The sequence below is a fragment of the Haliotis asinina genome, chromosome 14 (genome assembly GCF_037392515.1).
Source record: "Haliotis asinina isolate JCU_RB_2024 chromosome 14, JCU_Hal_asi_v2, whole genome shotgun sequence".
In the NCBI taxonomy this organism is placed as follows: Eukaryota; Metazoa; Mollusca; class Gastropoda; order Lepetellida; family Haliotidae; genus Haliotis; species Haliotis asinina.
Window position 1 is genome coordinate 2991501 of NC_090293.1, and position 26875 is coordinate 3018375.

Genomic DNA, 26875 nt, shown 5'->3' on the forward strand with positions numbered 1-26875 from the left:
TTACCGGAATGTAGAGATGCCGGTTTTGACAGCTTCCCCTGTAAACAGTCATAACAAACAGTTATGTACAGGCTCCTTCTCCAGTCAGTTTTCTCTTCACGTCTGCATCCCTTTGTCCTGAAACCTATGTAGATCGGGACCCAATATTAACCTTGGCTGTGTGTTAGACGCCAAGGGCATCTTCGCGGCCTCACCCAAATAGTAAAAAGTCAATGACCTGACAACGGACCTTCCGTCCGTATTGGGCTGAAACGCTGATGTCAGTGGAATACTGCTGACACAACATATGTCACAGACTCGCGTTGTTGTTTCAGAGACCGCATGCGTGGTGGTGTGAATCAGATCAGTATCGGCTACTGTGCAGTTGTAGCATACCACTTCTCCAAGTCCGTGCTGCCGAAAGAAGAAGACGAGGATCAGGAGGAGGACGACTTTGAGGTGTAGTCGTCGGCAAACGCAGTGTCGTTGTTGTAGCTGGCGGAAGTGACGTTGTCGTTAAACAGTGCTTTAATACCACGTGACATAATAGTGCACGTGATTATGTAGTTTACAACAGAAAGTTCATCTGACCGGAAGTGACGATGGTGCCGATGACAGTGGTGTAAACGCCAGAGAGTACACAGGAACATCCGAGGAAACAGATTAAACATTGGCACTAAAGTTTAAATTAAATAAATGAATCTCTTGACATCAGTGATAGCATCAGCTGTTTGCGCAAAGCATATACCGCCAACTCCAACACCACCCCGCCTCTAGTGTCTGTCACCGTCCCCCAGAGATATGTTTGTTTCTTCTGTAATAAACGATGGGAGGTGTTGGAACATGGATGTTGTAGCCCAGATAGTGATGTTCATATTGTAGCCTTACGTGTTCTTGTTGCTCCATTTCCATTATGTGGCAGTGACCTTGGCCTTCCTTTGACAAATCCCCTATCAGAATATTGGTACATGTTTTATATGTCTTTCACAGTGAGTCGTCTGTCAGGTTTTGAATTTTCATGTGTGCGTATCATGATATTTCAAAATCAATGCCTCAAGGGTACAGTGTATTCATGCGCATGCCTGTTGAATAATATTACATGTAATCAGTAGTGGAAGGGTATGGTTTTTCTCGTATACTCGGTGTCAGTTTTAGTCACCTCTCCCTGTCGTGTGTTGGCGCTCACGGCATTCGTCAGCCAGTGACAGTCAGTCAGATAATATGTATGTTTATACATGAAATAAATAGGTTTTACGAATTTATATGGCATATGTATTAAATCATGAGATTGTGATGCAAAACATTTGAAGTTATCTTGCACTGTTCGTCTCCCGGTGCTGTGGGGGAGTTATGAAGTTATTACGAATGAAGCCATTAATATTTTTGTAACTTGTTAATACATATTTGCACTGTAAGCGGAGTCGTAAAGTGAACAGACGAACTGACGTGATTTTGAAGCAATGCTGTGTATGTCAAGGCTACACACCAACAGTGTAATTAGAAGTGTGTAGCCTTGACATACACAGCATTGTTTCAAGATCACGTCAGTTCGTCTGTGTAATTAGAAGTGTGTAGCCTTGACATACACAGCATTGTTTCAAGATCACGTCAGTTCGTCTGTGTAATTAGAAGTGTGTAGCCTTGACATACACAGCATTGTTTCAAGATCACGTCAGTTCGTCAGTGTAATTAGAAGTGTGTAGCCTTGACATACACAGCATTGTTTCAAGATCACGTCAGTTCGTCTGTGTAATTAGAAGTGTGTAGCCTTGACATACACAGCATTGTTTCAAGATCACGTCAGTTCGTCTGTGTAATTAGAAGTGTGTAGCCTTGACATACACAGCATTGTTTCAAGATCACGTCAGTTCGTCTGTGTAATTAGAAGTGTGTAGCCTTGACATACACAGCATTGTTTCAAGATCACGTCAGTTCGTCTGTGTAATTAGAAGTGTGTTTAAAGGAAGTGCGAAAGATGCGTTTGTTCCAAGTTTGCTTTTGTCGTGTTCGAGCATTCGGCCATTTTTTGACGAAGTCATCTGAGAAAATTAAGACTGTGTGAATAGATATATTTGTACAGAAATATATCTTGAAGTTCCATACCATTCGAAAAGGCAAGCACTCAGAAATATCATCACTGTTAACAGACCCATGTTCATGTTGTGTACGATAATACACATGATAATGATGTTCCTAGTCTACTTGGTGGAAAGTGTCTCCTATGTGAATCATGTCCAGAAGAAAACCTCGAAACTCCGAAACCAGAAACCCAGAAGTTAACCTGCGGAACTATTTTACAGGTAACTTTAATAAAATAGCGATCCACCAATTGAATGCGTCCCCAATATCAATTCCGTTACATTTCCGGATATGGGATTCAATCAAACCGATACAATATATATATCATTTATCGTACACTTGAAACAAAAAGACCTATGCCAATAGCATCGCACAACAGTATCTGTCATAAATCCCGCCCGCAGTACAGAACTTGCTAAAACTGAAAGCGAACTTGAAGAATCTAATTTACACCCACTGCTGATATACTATAGTTGGCCTTACTGTCTACATACAATCTGGCGACGTGGGTGTCGTAAGGGGCGACTAACAAAATCGCGTGGTCAGGCTCGCTGACTTGGTTGACATACGTCATCGGGTCAAATTGCGGAGATCGATGCTCATGTTGTTGATCACTGGATTGTTCGGTCAAGACCCGATAATTTTACAGATCGTCGTCATTTAGCCGGAATATTACTGAGTGTGGCGTCAAAGTAAACTCACTCACTCGCCCACATGTAGTCTCACCATAGCCTGTTCTAATCACACAGGGTACAATGTTCATAGGACTACACATAATCGTTCCTCGCCACATGCAGACAGCTGTATGAAACAACAAGCTCTTCCTCTTGTAAAGTGATAAGTTATTGTTCCTAAATATCTCCTTAAAATGGCAAACCATGCCTTATATATATTTGATATATGAATCTCATGAATTCATCACATTCACACACAATAACAAATAGCAAAATCACAGTAACATTAAACAAACAATTAACTAATCCCAAGTAGTCCAGATGCTATACTTAGATAGGTCCAGCTCAGATTACTCCACAAACTCCGACCTGTCAGTACTTATACTTACTCAAGATGCATATTGTTGATACCCGTTTATGCACTTTCTGTAAGGCTGAACATGAATCTACCCAACCTCTATTTTAGGACTGTAGGGTAAGCAAAATACTTTGGAAAACATTTTGACAGTGGATTAAATCCAAGTGTCAACATGCTTGTAAGACAAATCTTACTTCACATTTATTACTTTTTGGCTCTACTTAAATTCCCAAACCTGATGACGTCTTGTTTATCTAAAACTCTTGCTAGCCAAATTTCCTATCTACAGGTGCCAAGGGCTAAACTACCTGCCAAACATAAAACATTTGCAGGACGAGGTTAAATACTCGCACCAGACTGAAAAGATAGACTTAAATCCAAACATACTGCAACTGTACTTTGTCCAGGAATAAGGAAAAAAAAACAAACAAAACAACTAATACCCAGTACTTACTTTATCCTGATTACCAAAGCATGTTAGCAATTAAGAGCTCTATAACAACACACTACCATTGTTATATTTACATCTTACTAACAATCCAACTACCCATATTAGTCACTGCAATACTTCCGATACTGTAATCCGTGAAATCTGCAGAAATTCTGCACCCCTTCCCAATGCAGTGTAGATATGAAGAACATTCTTAGCGACCTTTTGTAGTGTACGTTGGAGGGATCTAATATGTTGTGTGGGAGTGAGTTGGCAATAACGCCAGAATGTTTCAATTACGATTAGCAGTTGCTGACTCGCGGTTTATCGTAAAGAATAAATCTGGTAACTATGGGTGCGGTGGACAACTCCAAAGAGTGACACAACAAAACAAAAGAACGCTGGGTATGGTTTATTGTCACCACTCATGTCTACATGTACATGTATGCTACTAACACTACAGAAATAACGTGCATTGACACACAGGCAGACGTTGTTATTATCACTACTCAAGTCTACATGTACATGTATGCTACTAACACTACAGAAATAACGTGCATTAACACACAGGCAGACGTTGTTATTGTCACTACTCAAGTCTACATGTACATGTATGCTACTAACACTACAGAAATAACGTGCATTGACACACAAGCAGACGTTGTTATTATTACTACTCAAGTCTACATGTACATGTGTGCTACTAACACTACAGAAATAACGTGCATTAACACACAGGCAGACGTTGTTATTGTCACTACTCAAGTCTACATGTACATGTATGCTACTAACACTACAGAAATAACGTGCATTGACACAAAGGCAGACGTTGTTATTATCACTACTCAAGTCTACATGTACATGTATGCTACTAACACTACAGAAATAACGTGCATTGACACACAGGCAGACGTTGTTATTATCACTACTCAAGTCTACATGTACATGTGTGCTACTAACACTACAGAAATAACGTGCATTGACACACAGGCAGACGTTGTTATTGTCACTACTCAAGTCTACATGTACATGTATGCTACTAACACTACAGAAATAACGTGCATTGACACACAGGCAGACGTTGTTATTATCACTACTCAAGTCTACATGTACATGTGTGCTACTAACACTACAGAAATAACGTGCATTGACACACAGGCAGACGTTGTTATTATCACTACTCAAGTCTACATGTACATGTATGCTACTAACACTACAGAAATAACGTGCATTGACACACAGGCAGACGTTGTTATTATCACTACTCACGTCTACATGTACATGTATGCTACTAACACTACAGAAATAACGTGCATTGACACACAGGCAGACGTTGTTATTATCACTACTCAAGTCTACATGTACATGTGTGCTACTAACACTACAGAAATAACGTGCATTGACACACAGGCAGACGTTGTTATTATCACTACTCAAGTCTACATGTACATGTATGCTACTAACACTACAGAAATAACGTGCATTGACACACAGGCAGACGTTGTTCTAAACCATATAAAGAAAACGACGGTAAGCACCAGGCATTTTCACCCGTCATTTCAGAAGTTTCAATGTGCGGTGACATTTAAAATTTTTTTCTTTATTCATTACAAATAGGTATACACACTGGTTACAGACTGGCAAGAGAAGGTTGCAAATTTTGAAAGCATGAAACAAAGTGAAGCAGTAAACCACTTCAGCAACAAATCCATAGGTTACATGCATGCTAGAGCTGCAGCTGGTTGGTTATACGTCAGTGAAAAAGAGTTAAAAATTTCACACTGTGAAAACATTGGTATACAAAGTCAAAGAAATATAGCTGTTGGGCCATTTTTTATGAAATTTGTCAATCCCGTTGTTTTTCAGAGCTATATATATATTAGAATAATACAATGTTTCAGAAATCCCGATATTTGCAGTGGTCTGTTGTTTGAACATGTTCACACGGGACAAACACATGGATAACATCTTCTTTTTCTGACTTGCAAAATGTACAAATATTTTTGTCAACCAATTCTATTTTCAACAATTCCTTTTAGCGTATATAATCATGTGGATGAATCTAAATTGAATAATCAATAACTTAACATCTCGAGTACATTGTCTATAGTTTGTGAAAACAATACTCAAAGGCAATGTAATCTGAGTCATATTTTCCCACTTGTTACACACATCAGGCAACTTATGTTTCAATCAATTTTTCATAGAATATTCTACAATATTCGATGGTAATAATAAGGTCATACGAAGAGTCATTAATACCCTGATTTTGATTCTCATTAATAGAATTATTGACGGTAAGTCTACATGAAGCCGGGATATTTTTCAAGAGTTTACTGTAATCTAGAAAGGTTCCTCTAACTGGATATGTATTCTTGAACTCATTAAAAGAGAGCAGAATCGCAGATGGGTGAGGTCTTTAACTTCAGACATTCCATTTTGAGACAAACGTATGAGAAAAGAAACGATGAATCAACAAACTGGTGCTTAAACAAGAGAGGCTCATGGAGTATTTTAGATATATCATTCTGATCAGTTATAAATAGGCTTGTACTTCTTCAGTGATAGAAAAACATCTTTCCAATATGAGTTGTCCACAGTGCAGAACTGACCAATGGTTGAGCCAGTCTGAGGAAGCAGATAAATAGGAACATTGCAAGGTGTAACTAACATCGGTCTTAAAATGCCTCTTAACAGTAGCCAGTTTCAGCAATAAATGATTGGACATATTTGGATTAGGAGAATCAGGAAGCGATGTCAAAATGTGCATTAAAGTAGATATGGCCAAAGTTTTAATTGCAGTCAGCGTCGCAATAATGGTCAGGTCCCTTTTTCGCGTATTCCCAATGACTTCCGATATAGCACTAGCCTTTTCCTGGTGTTAATAACCCATAGGCCATTCACGTTTAAAACCTTACCCGGGGCGGTGGGGTAGCCTAGTGGTTAAAGCGTTCGCTCGTCACGCTGAAGACCCGGGTTCGATTCCCCACATGAATACAATATGTGAAGCCCATTGTCTGGTGTCCCCCGCCGTGATATTGCTGGAATATTGCTAAAAGCGGCGTAAAATTAAACTACATATAATATCTTTACTGTTAGCCATAGCTCCAATCCACAAGGCCTTTGTCATGTCTATGTCATGTCTATGTCATGTCTATGTATATTCTTAGTCCTGTCATGCGACAGAGAAAGAGTATCCATAGCGGCCTTGGGGCTGACATCAGATCCCTCCAGAAAGAGTAGGGTGTCATCAGCATACTGAACTAGCTAACTTTATATTCCTTGCAATTCAAAATAATACCCTCAATACTTAGATTTTTATGAATCGTGACACCCTGGAATCAAACTCCAAACCAAAATAGGTATGGGAAGATGGCGTCCCCCTGACTACAGCTTCTATTATTGGAAACAATTCGGATAGATGTCCATTTTGAATAATGCACCATTTAGCATTTTTCGTTCGTTATAGATATCTATTTCATGTATGGACCAAATCTAATTTTTTGTAAAGCCTTGTTTACAAATGTTTTCGAGACTGTGTTAAACACCTTTTCAAAATCAAGTAATAGTTAAAGGACACTCTCATCTTGTTTTCTAGTTTCAAACATGTCATCAGATAACAGTCATATTTCCACTGATACATCTGCCAGGGATGAAGCCTGTCTGATATTCATATATCAGATGGTCAAGTGTAGCTTTCACTCAACTAGTGATACATGTACTAATAACCGTATACAGCGTTCCCAGAAATTATTGAGAAAATCTTTGTTTTTTTCTAATGATGCTAAGATTGGAAAAAGGGCTTTCACTATGCACTAAGCATACTAAATAAGGGAGACAACTCTTGAAGGCTTAGAAGGCAGCTCATTACGTCAAGAGTTATCTCCCTTGTTTGAGCAGACGGCTTCCTGTGTTGACATGGCAGAATTTACAGCAAGAGAGAAAAGAAAGCTCATTCTAGATGATTTTGAAAGGGGTGAGGCTGATGCTAAAGTGTTAGCTTGTAGACATGGTATTCCTCTGTCTACAGTATACAGAACTTTGAAGAATATTCAAACAGGAACCGGGATAGAGCACAAAGCAGGGGCAGGTCGGCCTAGGAAATTCAGTGTTGTGGATCGCCGAAGACTTGGGCACATTGTGAGTAGGGGCAAATTGAAAAGTGTTGAGAGCATCAGAAATGAAATGATTAGCAGAGGAAGTCCTCAGGTATGCAATGAAACAGTTAGGCAGGTATTACAGAGACTTAATTGGGTGAATAAACGTGGAATTCCCTCGCCGTTGATGAAAGATGCACAAAAGGAAAAACGTTTAAACTGGTGTCGGGCTCATGAAAATCAAGATTGGGATGATGTTTTCTTTTAGGATGAAAGTTCTGTTTGGCTTTTCCCTAATTGTGTGAAAATTTGGACCAAAGATACTGTCAAACCTATCTACCCGCGACCAAAACATAGCCCGAAGTTTCACATGTGGGGTGGCATATCGGCTCGCGGAGTGACGCCATTGTGTGTTTTCACGGGAAACTTGACAAAAGAAAGATACGTTGACATTCTAAATGGTCACCTTCTTCCGACAGCACAAACATTGTATGAAGATGATTGGATTTTCCAGCATGATAATGACCCAAAACTGCGCGCTACACAAAACAGTGGTTGTCGGGCGAAAATGTTCAAGTTTTAGACTGGCCCAGTTACAGGCCAGACCTAAACCCAATTGAGAATGTATGGGGAGTCATGAAGGACAGAATAAACCAAAAGGGACTGAGAAATATTGAAGATATGAAGGCCGAGGTGGTCCAATATTGGGATACCCTGTCACACGATTACCTACAAACTTTGATGGGTAGTGTGCCTAGGCGTATTCAGGCATGCATTGCTGAGCGAGGAGGTCTAACAAAGTACTAAAACAAGACTGAGACTGTAAAAGGATGATGTTTTAACATGTTTATGTAAGTAAAACGCCAGAAGTTAATAAACGTAATGAGTTACATGACGCAACATGATTCTCAATAATTTCTGGGAATACTATATATGACATTTAACAAAGATATAGGGCACTAGGTCTTCAAGTATCTATCCTTTCTTTGTTTAGGCACGGAAGGTTGGGAAGTTATGACTTCCCTGTTCATAGTCAAAGCCAAATGATCACTTTCTAAAGACTGATTTATGTATCGAAGAATCCGCTTGGCAACATCTAGTTAATAGAACTTGAAGAACTCTATTGCGTCTCTAACCGTCAATGCCTGCACTCTTGGTTTTTTTCATCGTTTTAACTACTTTAAGAATTTCACTGGTATTAATAGGCTTATCAAATTCATTTTGTAAAATAATTGGAAGGACAGGGCTGTTCAAGTCTGTTAGAATGACCTTCTTGGTCATCGATACTCTCTTAATCAGAAAATATAACCTGACAGAAGGTCTTTTCTTTTTCTTAGCTCATGCACGATGATAAGGTTCGCGCGGCATGAACCAGTAAGGCGACTCATAAAAACACAGCAAACGGTGCGTGCAAAGGATTATCACTGTTGTCGAAGTTGGAGAACATGATGTTTCTTGTGATTACAAGCATCTTGGGTTTGCATTAATAAATGCACATTATTAAACATTGCTCAGCTTGAAAACTGAAATGTTTTAATACGTGTTTGTGGAAAGAGAAAATATGTTGATTGTGATAGCCAGTGTCTGTAACAAAACTCAATGTCTGTTTTATTGACACCTATGTGTCTACCTGCCTGTCTGCTAATCAATCACTGAACACATGCAGTTGGAACTTTTCATATGTCAGGTTATACACCAAGATACGAGATTGATTTATGGCTCGTGCACCTGAGTTCTGCCTCAATCACATTATGTAATTACATAGACAGTCAGGTGTGATACTTCTACACGACAAGTTATTATGGCTGTGGGTTGCTAACAAACTGCATCCATTTTTCTCGAATGAGTGGCTCGGTGCAAACTCAGATTGTCAGTTTCAAGTTCTGCTTTGTACTTAAACGAACGACAGTTTTCAATACGAAAAACAGTTTCCAGCCAAGCAGTAGTTCACATCTCAGTGTATTAGTTGATACGCAGTAGTATTTGTTGATTTGATCGAACGGAAATGCAGAGAGCATTTACAAAACCCAACATCTCTTTATACATTATACATACTCATTGCAACTTTTGATTTGCGATCGTACGGCTACGATTCACTACGATTGTTGCATGTGACCCTTACAGTCAAGTAACAGACGGAACTGATCAAGTTAATCGTATCCATTTGCATTGGAAATAGCTATTTGAATGTTTTGTCCGCATGAAAGTCAGTTATGAATACCTGACAGTAGACACAGCCAAACTAGCTCAATACAACATGGTACATCTTCATAAAATACAGTAAAATGACAAGATAATACTTTACAGATACCTAAAGCATTGTTGGCTTGTGATCTACTGGGTACTGAGTCAAGGTCCTGCAGGAATATGGACATTTCATGTACGCCAACTGCGAATAGGGTAATACTCAGAAGAGTGTCCGACTGTTAACAAAGTGACGTGAAATAAACTAAGAGAAACGCCTTAACGGCGTTCTGTGTCATTTGCCACATGCATATTGACTGTAGAATCACTGACAGTTTCAGTTTCTTTACTTCGGTTTTGTAGGCCGTTGGCCCAGGTACAACAAGGAAAACAATTTACAACATAAAGAGTAGCACATTACACAGACGGAATTGAGTTAACTTGTAGCAGAGGATGTAATGGAATTTCTAAAAGTAAGGGCTTCTTTAATATATTTAGAACCGTTAGAAAGTGTGTGGATACAAGTACTACTTATGAAACAAAAATATTTAGTCTGTATGCTATCCATTCTAGAATATGGAAACTACCTGTCTCTAATAAAATCATATGCTTTGCATTCAAACATGGAGTGAATTTCATCCTCTTTCGAGCCACAGTTACACATTTTACATATCTTATCATAATTATAATCTCGAATATTACATCTCAAAGGAAGTACATGTAATCTGAGCAAACATACATTTTTTCTGAAAGCTATTTCATTGATGGAAGAGACATAATATTCACTATTTAACAATGACTTAACTTCTTTAAGGTACCTTAAATGGACAGGTCCTCTGATATTATCGAGAATACGTTGCTTATCACAATCAAGAAGTCTTTTCCAAAAAAGGGAAATGAAATGGGGAATATCGCAAACATCCTGACTATAACATACATATCCGAAGCCATGAGCATTTAAAAGATATGTAACCGATGTCGCACAAGTCACACGACCAGCTGAATCTAATTTCTTCATAAGTAAATAACAGTGTTTGGGGTAACGATCCTCAGACATCCTTAACAATTTACACCAATACATGATGCACTTATGGTAGTAATCCACATAAATATTTGATCGACCACATTCTGCTAAAATACCATTATTGGAGACATGTTTTTCAACGCCAACAACATATTTACAGATATTAGTATGAAATATTTCGATCGATTTCCTTTCCTCAAATCACCAGATTTCGGAACCGTATAATAACACTGGTTTAACTTTGCTGTCAAATAATTTGAACATTAACTTTACAGGCATGTTAGGATATTTATTAAATAATACCTTCAAAGAGAAAAGTGCCTTACTGGCCTTACCTACTAGAGTTTGTGTGCACTTTGTCCCGGACAACCGAGTAGAAAATAGAATACCAAGGTAATTATAGTATGTTGATGTTTTGATTGGAATATCATTGCAAAACCATTTTTCATAGGAACTAAGGAAATCACCACTGCGAAATACCAAAACCTCTGTCTTATCCATATTAACCTCCAGACCCCAAGAGCTACAGTAGTTATGTAAAATATTTATCTTTCTCTGCAATCCTATGACAGTATCATCAAATAAATTAAGATCATCGGCGTACAGCAGCAGAAGTAAGTCAACATAATCGGATCCCATAAAGATACCCCTTCGACCTGAATCCTGCAGCATGACCTGAAATTCTGCTATAAACATCGCAAAGAGAAACCGGCTTAAAATACAACCCTGACGTACGCCACTTGATGATTCGAAATATCTACCAATTGACAAATGGGAATGGCGAACTGACACTAGTATTTTGGAATACATATCCCTTAGAACTGAGATTAAGTTGCCTCTCATCCCTTGCCTGAAATGTGAGTACCAAAGTAGTGTCCTGTTAACGGAATCAAAAGCCTGTCGGAAGTCTACAAACAATAAAAACGACCACCGCCATTAGAAAGATACTTTTGAATGAGACATTGCAATGTAAATATATTATCTGGAGTGGAGTAACCTTTACGAAATCCAGCTTGTGCGTCGGGAAGTTTAGCGTAAACTTCAGCGAATCGCTGAAGACGGTTATTTATTACTATACAAAACAATTTACCAAGAACATCCATTAACGAGATACCCCTATAAATATTAACATTATTAACACTACCTTTCTTATGCAAAAGCACAATAATATCCTGTGACCACTCCCGTGGATACGTGCCAGACGCAAGTACTCTATTGACGATAAGTAACAAATACGGACATAGCAAATAATCATCTCCGCCTTGATACCGTCTGGTCCTGCAGCCTTGCCACGCTTTAGACATTTTACAGCAGCTTCATCATGGTTGATGTCATCGTTCAAAATAGTCAATATTATTATCATGATCAACATCAGTATCATGGTCAAGACATCCATCGATATTATCTAACAACGATTCAGCATCATTGATCATCTCAGTGTCCACAATAATATTAGTAATATAACATACATCCGTAAAATATTCTGTCCACTGTGCGCAGGTTATATTGGGGGACTGGCTCCTACAATATGTCAACGATCCGACCCTACTCCAAAACTTTTTGCTGTCATTATTCGCAGATAGGTTCACAAGTTCGTTGATCTGATATTCATCAGATTCTACTTTCTTTTTTCTACACGTGTTTCGGTATGCATTCCTGATTTTACAGTACTCATTTAGATTATTTAGAAAGGTCTGAATTCATTCAAATATGACATTTTAGTTTTTTCAGTTTTTCACAATCATCATTGTACCATAAATTAGATTTGAGTTGTCGGGTGTTGTGCTGTTTTGCCTGTAAGACACAAAAAGCTGCGCAAGCTTGAAGAGTGCTTGTAAGTCTTTCCACTGCAGAGTCTATACTAAGGTTTAACAACTCACCACACTGGTCTACACTGAAGTCAGCTAACAGATTAGGTAAACAATCAATAAACCTCTCCCTGTATACATAGGAATACTACAACTCGCACTAAACATCATCAGTCACTTTTTGCTTGTGTATCGGGAAATGAGAACGTCACACTGAGAGGGAAATGATCTGAATCATCTCTAGTGTAAATATCAAAGTGAACAACATTGGTAAATAAGTCAGTAGAACACACTATATAATCCACCGTGCTGGCGCCATGGCGCCATTATCCTAAAAACATGTGTACGACCCAGAACGATCACCGGGAAATCTACATATGTATACCAAACATACAACATACCCTAATTAAATCTTCTCCAAACGCATTGATAAGATCATCAGTAGTACATCTGGATTTGCTGAAAGAGTCAGTTCGATACTTGGAATATATTTGTTATTGTCATCAACGATATAATCTTGCAGACTGCCCGTCCTCGCGTTCAAATCACCGTGGAGAATGACGTCACAGTTAGTCAGTACCTCTGTAAGACGCTGTTCTAAATAATCTATACCTTTCCAAGGTCTCGTTTCCGTAGCTACTGATGAGGTAACTAGGATGGACATACACGTAGCAATACAAAATATTGTTTTGTAGATTGAACACAGTGTTATCGAAAACTACACAGACTATATCGGCGAAGCTGGTTATCACTTGAAGTATGCCGTGTTCCAGAGATCGGTGAAGTCCGACAGCTACACCTCCTCTATGGTTAAAATCTCTATGATTTATGTATATAATATATATAGATGTCAGACAGTGCACAGCTACCCGATACGTCCAGAAAACCAAAAACATCAAAGCTTGTCACAAAAGATATAAAGTCGCAGCCTTTGAGTTTACTTGAAAACCTGTTTACATTCCGGGACAGGGTAGAGAACGTGTTGATCGTGTTAATTTCAGTGTCACTGAGGGCCTGGCCACGCCTCTAGGCGTTACTGGTGTCACCACAGTTATAACGTGTGCGCGCGTCCCGTCCTCTGATTGGCTGATCTTTCAAAACAATAACACAGTCGCCTTCCAGATCCCATGTGTAGTGGAGTTGTCAATGATCAGTTTGTCGAACGTAGATAAGCACGCTGATCATGACTCCTCACCTCCATCATCATGGGGTTCAGCTTCCTTCGTATCTCACGAACAGTACGAGAGAAGTCCTCGCCAATCCATATCGAAGAAACCGTGAGTTTTTTAGAAGATGCGAAGACACTCCGCCTATGTTTATCATCGGATACGAGCCCAACGATTGCTTTACCGTTAATTATCCGATGAGCTCGACTGATTGATATATGGAAGTCATCAATGTCGAGTTTGTCCCTGATCACAGTTCTAACTGCAGATTCACAATCATCCCGTGTCTCGTTCCAATTTGTCTTAGGTATCCCGTAAAATATCATATTCGAGCGTCTGCTATGATTTTCTAGGTAATCAATTTTACCCTCCATCTTAGTTTTCTAGTCTCATGCATCTAGTTTCCACATCAGTCAGTTTCCAACTTCCTGTGTATATCCTTGTTTGACGCGACGATGTCTTCAAACTTTGATGTCAGCGATTGTATTGCCTCAAATACATGGTCCACTTTCGAATGAGTCGTGTCAAACCCTGTCAGACGTTGTTGTTTGGCGGTTCCAGTGCTTCTGGTGACTCTTTTGGGCACCCCTCCTTGTTATCTGTGGGTCCTGGGTTAGACTCTACCCCCGCCCGGAGCAGCAACATGAGTATGAGATTGAGTACTGTGATTCTAGTAGCCATGCTCATCATGGCATGCATTCGGGGTATGCGCGAGGTTGACAGAGCCATTTGGAAAGCTAACCGATTTTTATTTCACATGCAGGTAGCTACTGTGTGTTAAACACACAAATGAAATTAGCCTAACGTGTCCTTCCGGGACATTCTGGTTTGATTTCGAAAAGGCGTGTTATCAGATATCTGAAATACAAAGAATAGAGAAAGTATATATCAGACAATTTAAATATAATTTATTAAGTGCCTATGAAATACAAAGAAATGTAATGACAGATGACAGGTGCATTACAGGTCAAGTATTTATATGTCAACGTTTATACCAAAACGGTTTTAAATCACCCAGCATATGATGAAATCAAGCATTTAGTTATTTTCATGTGAATATGGGTAGACTATCCTCAGCAACAAATTCATTCTGTTTGGTGTAAAGGAAACATAGCTGCAAAAATTATATAAATCTATTTCTGAAAATGAGTTTTGATTCACGACGTTTGCGATAACGGTAAGCGCTTGCTGTCACAAGATTTCAGTGAAACTGGAAGCACTGTTTGCCTGACGCCAGACATCAGTGCTCCTGCAAGGCGACAGCTGCCTTTAAAGGCACTCGGATACTTAACGGTGCTTAACAATTGTCCTACTTGGCATTTCAATAATCATAGATATAGAGATAATGACTGGCAGAAAAGCATCTACCTCAACTATAACCTTTAAGGTTTTTGTCTCCTTTGTTTTTCCTGAGAATTCTCGCTGGAACAGTGCAGCAAGGGCCGCTCGTGAAGCAACTCAGGACTCTTCCTTGAAGTAGTAGAGGTACCTGGAGCAAACAGTCTGTGCCAAACTCTAACAGGCGCCAGAAGTCTGTGTGCCAGAGAAGGTGCAACACGATCGACATAGCAGGAAGCAAGCATTCCATCAACCACTATGGTTCCACACAAAGTATAGGGGGCGCACAAGCCTCTTCCAGAGGTCAAAGTGACTGAAAGAACTTCTTCGGGTACAAGTCTTCCTTCCTCCCCTAACACGAGAGCAGTTTCACCAGCTCTGATAGCTATTGCAGCTTTAGTGTTTTTCAAGGCAAATTTTCCAATGTGCACATGGTGATTTGGAGAAAGTTTCAGTTTCTTCGAGTGCGTTGATATCTCCACGAACGTGTTGTATCCATAGTCCTGTCTGTGACCAAAGCGATACACAGGGCTGAACACAAGCATGCAATTTTCATCACAGCAAAGGAGTCTGTCACCTATTTTGACGTCTGACAGGGACAATTTTTGTCCTGTGGATAACTGAACCAAGGACTCGATTGGGAAGCAAGCATTCATCTCTGCAAACCTTTTGCCAAAATGTTGTAGACATTTCTCGTCAAGTTGCTTCTTTTGACTGGTCAGTCGCTCATGTTTTATCATTAGTTCACGTGTCTGCTCTTCAAGTTTTCTTTTGGATGTGATTTCACAAATTGTCTCTTGCATCACCCGATCTGCTGCAAGCTTGGCTTTGTCAAGAGCCGCCTCCATCAGGATATTGAGATCCATCATATTCCTATCACTCCAGATCACCTCCACGTCTTTGCGTTTCCGTTTAAGAGTTTGGTTCAGTTCCTCAGAGGACATCTTCAGCTTTCTGTAGGTGATGCTTTCAATCTCTCTTCTAGAGTGGGACTGCAAGGTCCTCAGCTCTATCTTCAGTTGCCATACCTTCTCTAACCACAGCCTTTCAATGGTCTGATTCCACTCACTTTCCCTATTTTTCAGTATGTCCATCCTTTCCTGTGTCCAGTTAGAAATGATGTCAGAGATGTTTCGCTCAGCATCTTCTTTCCATGATTCCATGTTTTCTGCCTGGTATCCTCCAATTAAATGTCTTATGTCCCCTAGTTTCTTCTCCATGCCATCATCAAATACATCTCGCCAGAACTTGTATACTTCTTCAACATATATATCCATCTCTTTTTTTAAGGTTTCAGTGTGTTTGCGTATTTCAGCCTCCATGCATTCCTTGTTATGCTCCCTTTGAGCGTCTCGCCTGAATGAAAGATTCTTCCTAAGGTTTTCTGTCATACTTTCCACCAGTTTTTGTTCTTCTCTAATCCATTCCTCTTCTTGGACCTTTCGATTAAAGTACATCTTTTCTTCGAATGCCTGTTTAACTCTGATAATGTCCTCCTCGCTGACCCTGAAATCAACACTTCTAGAAAGTGGCTTAATTATTTCTTTCCACTCTGATTCAAATTCAAAGCTGATATGTTCTAGTTTAGATTTCCACTGTTCTTCAAATTCATTGAAGTCATGTAGCAATTCATTCCGCTTTAAAAGTTTCTTTTTGAGCGTTTCATTAATCTGCCTTTCCATAACTTCAGCATATTCTTGATTTACCTGGTGCAGTTTTTGTTTCCATGACCGACTTTGGGTCAATAATGTTTCATACAACTTTTGTGTCCACTTTTTGTTTGAGTCACAGTAGATCTCATTTAAATAACGTTTAAATTTTCTTATCTGACACTCAGTTGTGGTCCTTGTTGTATTTCTCCATCTGTTCATGGATATGTTTCTTTGGTCATGTATGTTTTGCATCAGAGATTGGCGCAATCGATCCTCACTCCTAAGATTTATCGAAAGAGGAGTCAGGGTTCCAGTGGTTATGTACCATTTTTCTTCATACGTCTTGCTTCCTCTTGTCAGTGTGTCTGATAGCCTTTGAAGTAGAAGCTGCTGATCATATGACATTTTCTGTTGGACTGGGGTCATAATGTCATCAATCTGTCTGGTCTTCACTTCTCTCTTGAACCTAACCTTTATCTCAGTCAAATGTGATCCAATTTCTTTTTGTGTGTCAAATTTCCACTTTTTTTCTCGGTAATATTTCTCTTGAACCAACGACCGATGCATTTCTTCAAGTTTGTCACTCCATATAGCATCAAGCTTTTTCTGCCAGTCTTCCTCATTCTGTTTACTGGTTTTATTGATCATGTCTTCAAATTGTCTTTTTCTTTCAGAAAGAATTTCAGCAATGCTGTTTCGGCATTGTAGCTCCTCGCCATCCTGGACAGTATCCATTTCGTCCCTCCAGTTATCCAGGTGAGTTTTGGCCTCAAACATGTCCTTCACTCTCTCCACGACACCTTCCATCTTTCCAGAAATGATCTTATCAGTGTCTGAAAGGTGTTGTACACTTCTCTGCTCCATATCCTGTAGCCACTCATTCTCTAATTCTGAAACTGTATTCTTTGTGAAACCCCTCAGACCTTTGACTTTCTTGCCAAACACCTCCTTTACCTTACTGTCCCACAGCATTATGTTGGTTTTCTTCTTTTCATTTACTTTCTCCTTGAATTCGTTCCAACATTCTTTCAAGCTTCCATCACAGTCTGCGCTTGATGCAAATAATGCTGTAAGTTCTTCTTCTTCAGTTCTCATGTCAGTGTCTGTGTTCAGATCTAACTTCAGTTCTTGGTCGTTTTCTAGTAATGCATAAAACTTTCTTTCATTGTTTTCACAAATATCTTCAACTTCTTGTACCCAGGCCTTCTGGCATTTTTCAATGTGCGTCGCCAGTAAGCCTCTCAGCTTTGTTTCAGATTCATCTTGCTCTGTCTTCATGATGTCATTCAACTTCCTTCCAAAGTGCTCAGCTTTTAACTGTTGTTGCTCTTTTATTTCTTTCATTCTGTTTATGGTCTCAGCCTGTTGTTTCTGAAGTTTGCCTTTTTGATCAGTCAGTAATTGTTCCTTAAGCTCTGCCTGCTCTTTATACAACTGCTCACGCAAAGACTTGTCAGTCTGCTCTATTCCCAAATGCAATGCTTTGGCATCTTTAAAAAAGTCATTATTGTACTTTATACCATTGTTGCATCTCCTGAGCTGGTCAATGACATTCATCAGTTTGGACACTTGATGGAACGATTCCAACTCAGCCTCAGCGTATTTGAATTTGTTGTTGAAAAGTACAACCCGATGTTTGCATTCGTTGATCAGATTCTGTAAGAACTCGTCAGCATCTTCTAAAATAAAGTCTTCAAATGGTTCTTCACTGTCATAATTATCACCATATGTGAACACTATCACAACATATTTGGAGAATATGTCTTGCCCAAAGAGCTTGCGTATTTCACAAACAGCATTTCTTTCTTCCTCTGTCATACGATTGCCAAATCTTAGAACGAATAGGACAGCATCATACCCATCTGGACACATATAAATAGCAGAACCAATCGCCTGCAAGCATTCCTTCGGATGTCTTGTATCCATATTGCCGGGCGTGTCAACCAAATTTATTTCTCGTCCTGCTACAAGTCCATGTTCAAGCTGACACGCCTTTGTCTGAGACTTTGTGCCAGGGGAAGACTTGAACAGTTGATGTTTCCCGAAAATGGTGTTTCCAGTGGCACTTTTTCCGTTACCCGTTTTACCAACTAGGACCATGCTCAGCGCATCCCCTTCTGTCAGATCACAATTTGGCCTGTACTTGGGCTGAAAATACAAATGGACTAGGACATTACTGCACAAATAATTATTTCTACGATCTCTACATGTCTCTGAATACCACTTGTAAAGCAGGATAGACTCGCCTTTTCAAATATATCTGGCATCATCGATATCGTTATTAGATAGTGATTCATTGAACAAAACATGCCTGTCGAAGTCGGACAAGGAACTGTTTTGATACTTTTCAGGTTACATCCAGAGCACAAGAACATTCCACTGGCAAGCACAGACATCTATCGTCTGACGCATTACAAATCTTGATATGTTTCCTGGACATCATTACCTGTATGATATTCATCAATACTGTTATGTGGCAGTGTACTCCACTGGGAATCGTATATGGGATAGTAGTATATTATACTACTTGGGATGCTACTACTCAGCACTACTCACTCACTCACAAATGTTTGTCTGAAGACCACTCTATCGCAATAACATGGAGTTACAAAATCCGGACAGTAAAGAAGATTGCGAAAAAGAGATAATGGTATATCTTGCCCCAGAAATCTTAGACTGGTATTCAGGTTACCTGCTCACATGCGCTTGTTTCATTGTGATTATTAAATATTTTTTTAAAACTATGAACATTTTGACATGACCCCAGGACATGAAACGCTTCGCAGTACAATATATATAGACAAGGCCGGACTTTTCGGCGTACCCCCACTCGCCTGCTTTGCAGATCGCTAAGCTACCATCGCATGTAATCGGTCAAAAGTACATCTAAATATAATCATGGGTGATTGGCATATCGATCACCACTCATGACACCTACAAGTTCTTTCTTGTTTTCTCTACAAGTCGATTACAAGCCGATTTTAACCCTCAACTAAACGATCTTGACACAACTAAACGATCTTGACACAAATGGCGGACGATGTCCGGGACGTAAGGCTGCATAAAAGGGGTGTGATCAAACCAAACCCTCTCATTGGTCGACGCTTGCTATCGTCCGCCATTTATACGGCTATCTATGCTTATGTTCGCAAACTTTAACCATTCAAGGCTCTGTAGAATTTTATCCAGTAAACCACTGACATAGAGCCATACACAGTGGTAAAGGGGAGCGTGAAAGTATGGCGTATCAGCACAAAGAGCTGTCATGAATTCATGATGTACGCACTTGGGAAGAAATCTTCCAGTCAATGTACTACAACAGGCAGCGCAACATGAATCAGGCAATGTTCAGCCTTACTTGGCAGTAAACACATGCCTAGAAGAATTCTGTAGAGTGTTGGGAGAAGATATTTCTTTCACGTGATGCTGTAAATAATTTTAGTGAAGTTGTTTCGTTAGCTCTTCAGGATCCGGGACTGACTCCGCGGTGTGGTGGTGAGAGTGTCCGCCCGGAAATCGGAAGATCGCGGATCCTGATGTTAAAATATGGTACTTGTTGGTCACCGCCTGACGCTGAGCATGATCTTAAGAGCGGTGTTAAACCCTATGTCACCTCATCTTAAGATCAGAGTTAAGAGACTCCTTTTGAAATGAAGTTCATGGTCTGTTTAAAACTTTACAGAATTTTAGGTTTCTTGTTTTTGACAGAAATAACATTTCTTTATTGGGGAAGAGCATGGCGCCAGAATCACCTTTTATATCATTCTTATCAATGACATATATACTTTTCAGATTTGTTCACCTATTACGAAGGAAGTTAGAAATGCATTGCGTTTGTGACACGTGAGTGTTAGGAACTCCAAACAGTACGTGTTAACTTGTGGTGTTTATTTAGTGAAGCACGTATTTGATTTGCGTGAGAGTAATCAAACAACTCACTGTCGTGATGGTCTGCCGGTTCGTTCCTCCCAAACCTGATATGAGAAAGAAATAGGAGTACAAGACAATGATGTCATAAGTAATCATAATGTAAAACATCATATATGTGAACTACACACCCTTTTCAGAACACTAGTGTATCGTCCGTGTGGTTGTCTTGAAGCATACGTTTAGTCTTGGCGTATTCTGTGTTAGTCACAGGGGTTCGAATCTCTGTTTGGATAATACTTTTCAAATATAACATTTTAGATATTTACAATCGTATATAGTTTTTATATGTTATGATTAGCATACATTTCACACTTGAACGAAATCGATGAAGAAATTATTTTTAGATAATTCTACAACCACACTCATTACATAAAATACACAAAGGGTGACACTCGCGATCTTAGAAACCTCATCGAAAATCGGATAGCCAGATTATTTAACGTGCGGTTCAATCAAACCATAGGTTTTTCACAAAATATTGTGTTGAGCGTGTAGGTCATTCCTTTACATTTCTGCTCATCCTATTCAATTTGTCTACCTGCTTTCCATATTTGACCATTTTCAGAGAATGTTGTCTGAATCGGTTTGTAAAACAGCATGAGAAAGTTCTATCAATATTATTCAGAAATGTTTATGGGTACATTAAACATTATGAATCATATATGTGCACAACAAAACACAGAAATATACTGCTCAATACAATCAATTTCACACACACAAACTTGATTATAAACAAATACACTTTATTTTCAATATTTTAATATATTACCATCAAAATACATACATTACCTATTGCATATATGTGAAAAGTGAACTTTTAAGAAAGAAGTATATAGTTTCTTTATGACTTGAACCCAGTATCAAAGTATTCATTTGTCACATATTAATCATTTTGAGCATGATCACCATGGTGATATTAGAATGATGGAGAGATCAGCTATTATGCAGCCAGATAGCACTTAACAAGTTCGGTTACAATGGCGTCACACTCTACAGTCGATTGAGTCAGAAACGTACCGATGAATTGCAAATTTTATCATTGTACAAAATTGACACACAAATAGCAGATATGTTTATCATTTACTAATACCCAAAAGTTTTCTTATATATGAACATTTTGCGGACTCCATCAAAAAAGTTGTTTAAGAAACTATCATCACTGAAAACACAAACTTTGTTATCTGTCGCGGAGGGGTGACACCGCAGAAACGGAACAGCCAGCCCTGGCAGGGAACATGTCGGTTCCTAGTCAACGATGCCATGGAGTCTTCATCACATTTTACACATACAAACGAAGTTCAACACATAATCAGTGATTCTGCTTTGAATCTTGGAGAATGTCCTCTGAATTTGTTGACCGGGTCACCACTGTGATTTCTTTTACAAAATTGACTTTTATCTTTTATGGTGTGTATCTTGAAATTGTGTCTTTCTGTAGATATTTTGGTTGTATGTTCAGCACATATACTTCTTTGGACTAAAGTACTAACTTCTCTATGTGTACAAAGTAAAAGGTATACTATGACATTGTACAGATGGTTGTAATATATCATGCCAAGATATATAAAGTATAAAACAACAAACAGTGCTATGGTTTGGGGGGGGGGGGGGGGGGGGGGATATGCCAGAGCCCCCTCCAGCTTGTATACACCAAGGGTTATTAAGTATTGGCGCAGGTTTCTGTATTTGAATGTAGACAGACTGCCTGGCCAATGCTTGGCTGTACCACATGGGCTACTCATATTAAAAGTATTTTGGATTTAAATATGAGGGGTTAACATAAGACGAGAATGTAAACATGTCATTCAACTTTTTAAACCATCATCATTGGACAAGCTACAGCTATCATGGTGTAGATCTGTCAACAGTTCAGTCAACATTGAAAAACGACAACAACAACAAAACTGAGGCTGTACCTGGAGTGAATGAGGCACGGGGTACGTTCACTTGTATATGTATCATAGTCATGTGTGTTGTATGACGGGACGGGGTGGGGTGGGGTGGGGGGGGGTTATACCTGACTGACCTCATTTTCTCAAGGAGCACTGACCTTGAGCTGACCTAAGAAATCACGGTCATGTGTGTACTTTCAGATCAGGTGCAAAGCAACCGAGAGAGAATGGCATCATGAAATATAGATAGATCACCTGGTGTTACGGTTAATATATGGCCGTGATAAAAGGTATTAGGAATCCCCTCTGAACCAGCAAGTTATAACACAGACAAGATTTCTAGTCAATGTGGAGTCACAAGTCTAAGGTAATGGATCACAAGTATAAAAACATCAACTCTCCAGAACCTTTGAATTCCACAGGGAGAGCAGAAATTCTCAAAGAAGCTTGTTTCAACAGTGGTTAATTCATACCAAGCGGCGATTGAAAGTTACTCTCTCGCCCGCAAACGAAATCACACAAAGGTTGCGTAACTCTGTCTCCAGAGAACCGTAAGTTACGTAATACGAGGAACGATTTGCAGTTAGTTGTATATAAAATGTGTTGCAAGCTCGTCATTTTGCTGGTTTCTCGAAATCAAGGAGGATATGCCGAATCGCTATGTTGCCGCCAGTTCGTCCGTTTCACATTAATTGGCGACTCGCGACGCGCATGCGCAGAGCGTGTAAATAATCCTCTGGTCAAGTTCCGGTTTGGTTGTAGGTTTACAGATAGTGTAAACACGCTGTAAATGGAGGCTGTTACGAAGATTATTTACATGTATCAACGTGTGACATCAGTTCATAGGTAAGTACACACTTTCTTTTGCCTTTGGTCTTCAATAATTAATGTCCTGTTTGGGTTGCAATTGCTTCGGAGATGCAGGAAGGACGCTCTCCGTGTATTATACTGTATGTACATGAGCTTGTTAAGGTTCTTATTTAACAAATCCTGGCCTTTGTTGTTTAAATGACTTAGATCAATCGTATTCGAAATGAAACTGATGTTTGGATTTGGATTTTGACAATATGAAATCGAAGTAACTGCAAATGTAAACTTCATTAATATCATCAACACCACGTCCTCAACAATGTAACTGAGAGTGAGAGCGAGATGGAGATATTCAGAATGGGGTCTATATATATGCAAGCATTGATTTTACTTAGTCCTCTCACTATTGCTTTTGGCATTGCGTAATATGTCTAATAACAAGTCTAACCAATTGTTGAAGTACAAGAGTTTTACAGACGTAAATCATCTAAGTGGAAACGAACTTGTGTGTAAGACACCATATCTCCAACACCTTACCAAGGACAGCCCGTGTCATTTTTTGTGCCACCTTTCAGGTCTTAGTGCCACTGGGACTGCTTCTCTAGACTGTGGATTTTTGAGCATAGGAGAAGAGCGACTTAAAGCAGAGAAGATCTCTACTCTTCAGAAACTCTCCCCTTTGCACCTTCTCCGCCTAAAGACGCGGACTCGGGATATTTGTTCACTGCCCGACATCGATGAGAGTGTTGTGAAGAAACATCTCCTTGGGTGTAACATTTTGGATAAAGCCAAAAAAACTTTCTAAAGCTTATCAGCTGAAGGACAATATCCATTCAGTCCTAGTAACTGAACATCCAGACTTTTATTGCATTCAGGCAAGGTGCAGTCTCTCGCAAAGCACGCAGTCAGACGATGTCAAGGTGCTTCATCTGGTGCTCGACACTGTGACTGGAGACCCCTGTTCGGGATATTGCATATGTACTGTAGGGTAAGAACATTGGAATTTGATTTTATTTATTTTTTGTTAACGTGAGACTAGGTATCATTGCTCATTACAAATAATGGGCCTTGCAGCTGGACTCTTTTGTACTTATTATTTTAATTCATTTTAGAATATCTTATTATTGTGAAAAGGTGGCATAGCTTTGGAGAAAATGATCTGCTTTTTTGCAGATCTTAACGGTTTACATGTTCAGTCAGTAAAGAGAAACAAGAGAGATTTATAACTATGCCTTTAGTTATGAACTGACAGATTTTGTTTCTGTAATTCTGGGCCCATGGCAAGCACATTTGTACATTATACTGTACATGCCAGGTATTAGCACTGTAAATACAAAGAATTAAACATTGTGATATCAGATTCCCTGTTTTACAGAGATAAACTTCATATGTTTGTATGTTTCATCTTGCCAAGTGTATAAGGGAAACTCATATGTAGATATCATGCTTAAAAGCACTGTAATGCTGTATGTGAAACTATAACAGTTTCTCTAAGATTGTCTAATTTGTTCTCCAGATTCACCCGGGCTTGTGGCCAGATCGGGGAAGTGGCAAGCACATGGAATACAGACCGCTCCAGGTGAAGCTGCCTGTACGGACAAGCTGTGTCCATGGATTGACCCGAAACGTCAGTATTAAATGGTCAATTGTCTTTGTTCGAAGTTCATGACACGCTGAAATGAAAATGGTTATGAAAAAGTATTTTAAGCAGTATCGATTTCTTCTTTACACTTATTATTACAGAGTTATGAAGATTTTAGATTTGTTAGATAGGCTTGTTCATTATATATTGGGCATTGGCAATTTACAGATTCATTTCTGTTAAATAGTAAACCATGATCTTCTCTTCAATTTCTTCTTGGCTTATATAAGTATTATGATATTTCGTGGGTAAAAAAATTTACATATGTGTTAGTGAGAAGTGTGCTGTCAATCAAAAACAACGTTCAATACCATTTTGATATGGATGTTTGGTAATAAGTAATTGTAATTGTTTACAAATGTCGAAGTTTATTTCATTATATTACAGCTGCAACAGTGAAACCCAAGCGGTTCCAAGACACTGGTAACCCTGATAAGCCTGATCAAGCCTTCCTCCAACTGCCATCCTTCTTTCTCCGGACCTTGCCTACTCTTCTGAAGTCACCATCACCAGCCATCCTCTACCTATCGCCTCACTACCTCACAAGACTTTACCGATGCTACACATCCCTCTTTCCTGTCTGAAGTTGATGCCTTCCTTTCGTCATTTCCATATTCTTCATCGATCTTCGGCTAATGTAAAAACCTGGAGTGGTTCCGGCAGAAGTATGGCAGTTTGACCTCCAGCAATTTCGGCCGGATCGTCCTCTACATGACAACGAGGAAGGCAGATCCAGATGTCCTTGTCTCAGATGTCATGGGCTACCAACTTGGTGCCAACCCCCATCAGCACACCACCTCAGCACCAAGCTTAATGTATGCACTACGTTACGAGTCGGTGGCCCGGAATGCCTATGTGTCCCGACAGAAATTTCTACACAGGTCTCTGGACGTGAAGGAGACATGTCTTCATGTACATCCAGACTACCCCCACCTCCGAGCCAGCCCTGATGGTATTGTGTCCTGTGGATGCCATCAAGCAATCACGCTGGAAATCATCAAACATCAGTGTCAGGGAAGCTGCAAGGACCAGGAAGCTGACCTACTTGGAGCTGAGGTTGAAGCAGGACACTGATTACTACCATCAGGTGCAGGGTCTGTGGTGGGGGTCAACAAATGTGACTTTGTTGTGTACAGGAAGAAATCAATGTTTGATCCAGTATTTGGGGAGAGAACTCTTAAGAATCTTAATGCGTTTTTGAAGTGTATGTTGTGCCCGAAATACTGACTGGTCGGACTCAGGAACTCTCAACCCCACCCAAGATCACCCAGGCCAGCTGAGTCATCTGCCACAAAGTACTACCTGAGGCACCATGGCAGAATTCCCCATGAATTGAAACTTGACACCAGCACCTTCATCTTTCTGCCAGGAACGTTTGTACACCCAGGAACACAGCAGAAAGATCCTAGTCGTTTTCCTTTTCTGAAAATCCGCGGAGAACGTTGTTTGTGTGTCAAACTCATGATAAGCGATGCACTGACAACCGAACAGGAACTTGACCAGAGGATTATATACACGCTGTGCGCATGCGCACAACGAGCCGCGAGTTAATGTGAAACCGACGAATTGCGGGTGATGGTGTAACCATGAACAAATTTGCACTGGATCCCGCAGTTCGTTCTAAATGGGTTATGTTTGTATGTGAAGCGAGCGTCGTGGTAGCCTGGAATAACATCTTTCTTGTGTTCGGACCACTTCACAGAAGATTGTTTGATCGTTCCATTGGACTAAAACAATATACTTGGGTTCTCGTCGTCTACAGAAATGGGCAGTGCCCTCGATCCATAAGAACTTGAAACCCCATTCCGGACC

At 39.7% G+C, this 26875-nt stretch overlaps 2 protein-coding genes across 2 annotated transcripts in view; one reads left to right on the top strand and one right to left on the bottom strand.

Moving 5' to 3' along the window:
- LOC137262004 (excitatory amino acid transporter-like) overlaps positions 1 to 1237 on the top strand; it is a 28488-nt gene extending 27251 nt beyond the window's left edge. The window contains exon 12 of the mRNA XM_067799805.1: positions 315 to 1237. Within this exon, the coding sequence (XP_067655906.1) occupies positions 315 to 444 (130 nt within the window). The 3' untranslated portion in view covers positions 445 to 1237. The remainder of the gene's footprint in view (positions 1 to 314) is intronic.
- A 13011-nt stretch (positions 1238 to 14248) lies between these two features.
- Positions 14249 to 26875, bottom strand: part of LOC137261435 (uncharacterized) — a 36327-nt gene continuing 23700 nt past the window's right edge. The window contains exons 9-11 of the mRNA XM_067799183.1: positions 20729 to 20763; positions 15168 to 18937; positions 14249 to 14657 (exon numbers count right to left, since the gene is read on the bottom strand). Coding sequence (XP_067655284.1) covers positions 15182 to 18937; positions 20729 to 20763 — 3791 coding nt within the window. The 3' untranslated portion in view covers positions 14249 to 14657; positions 15168 to 15181. The remainder of the gene's footprint in view (positions 14658 to 15167; positions 18938 to 20728; positions 20764 to 26875) is intronic.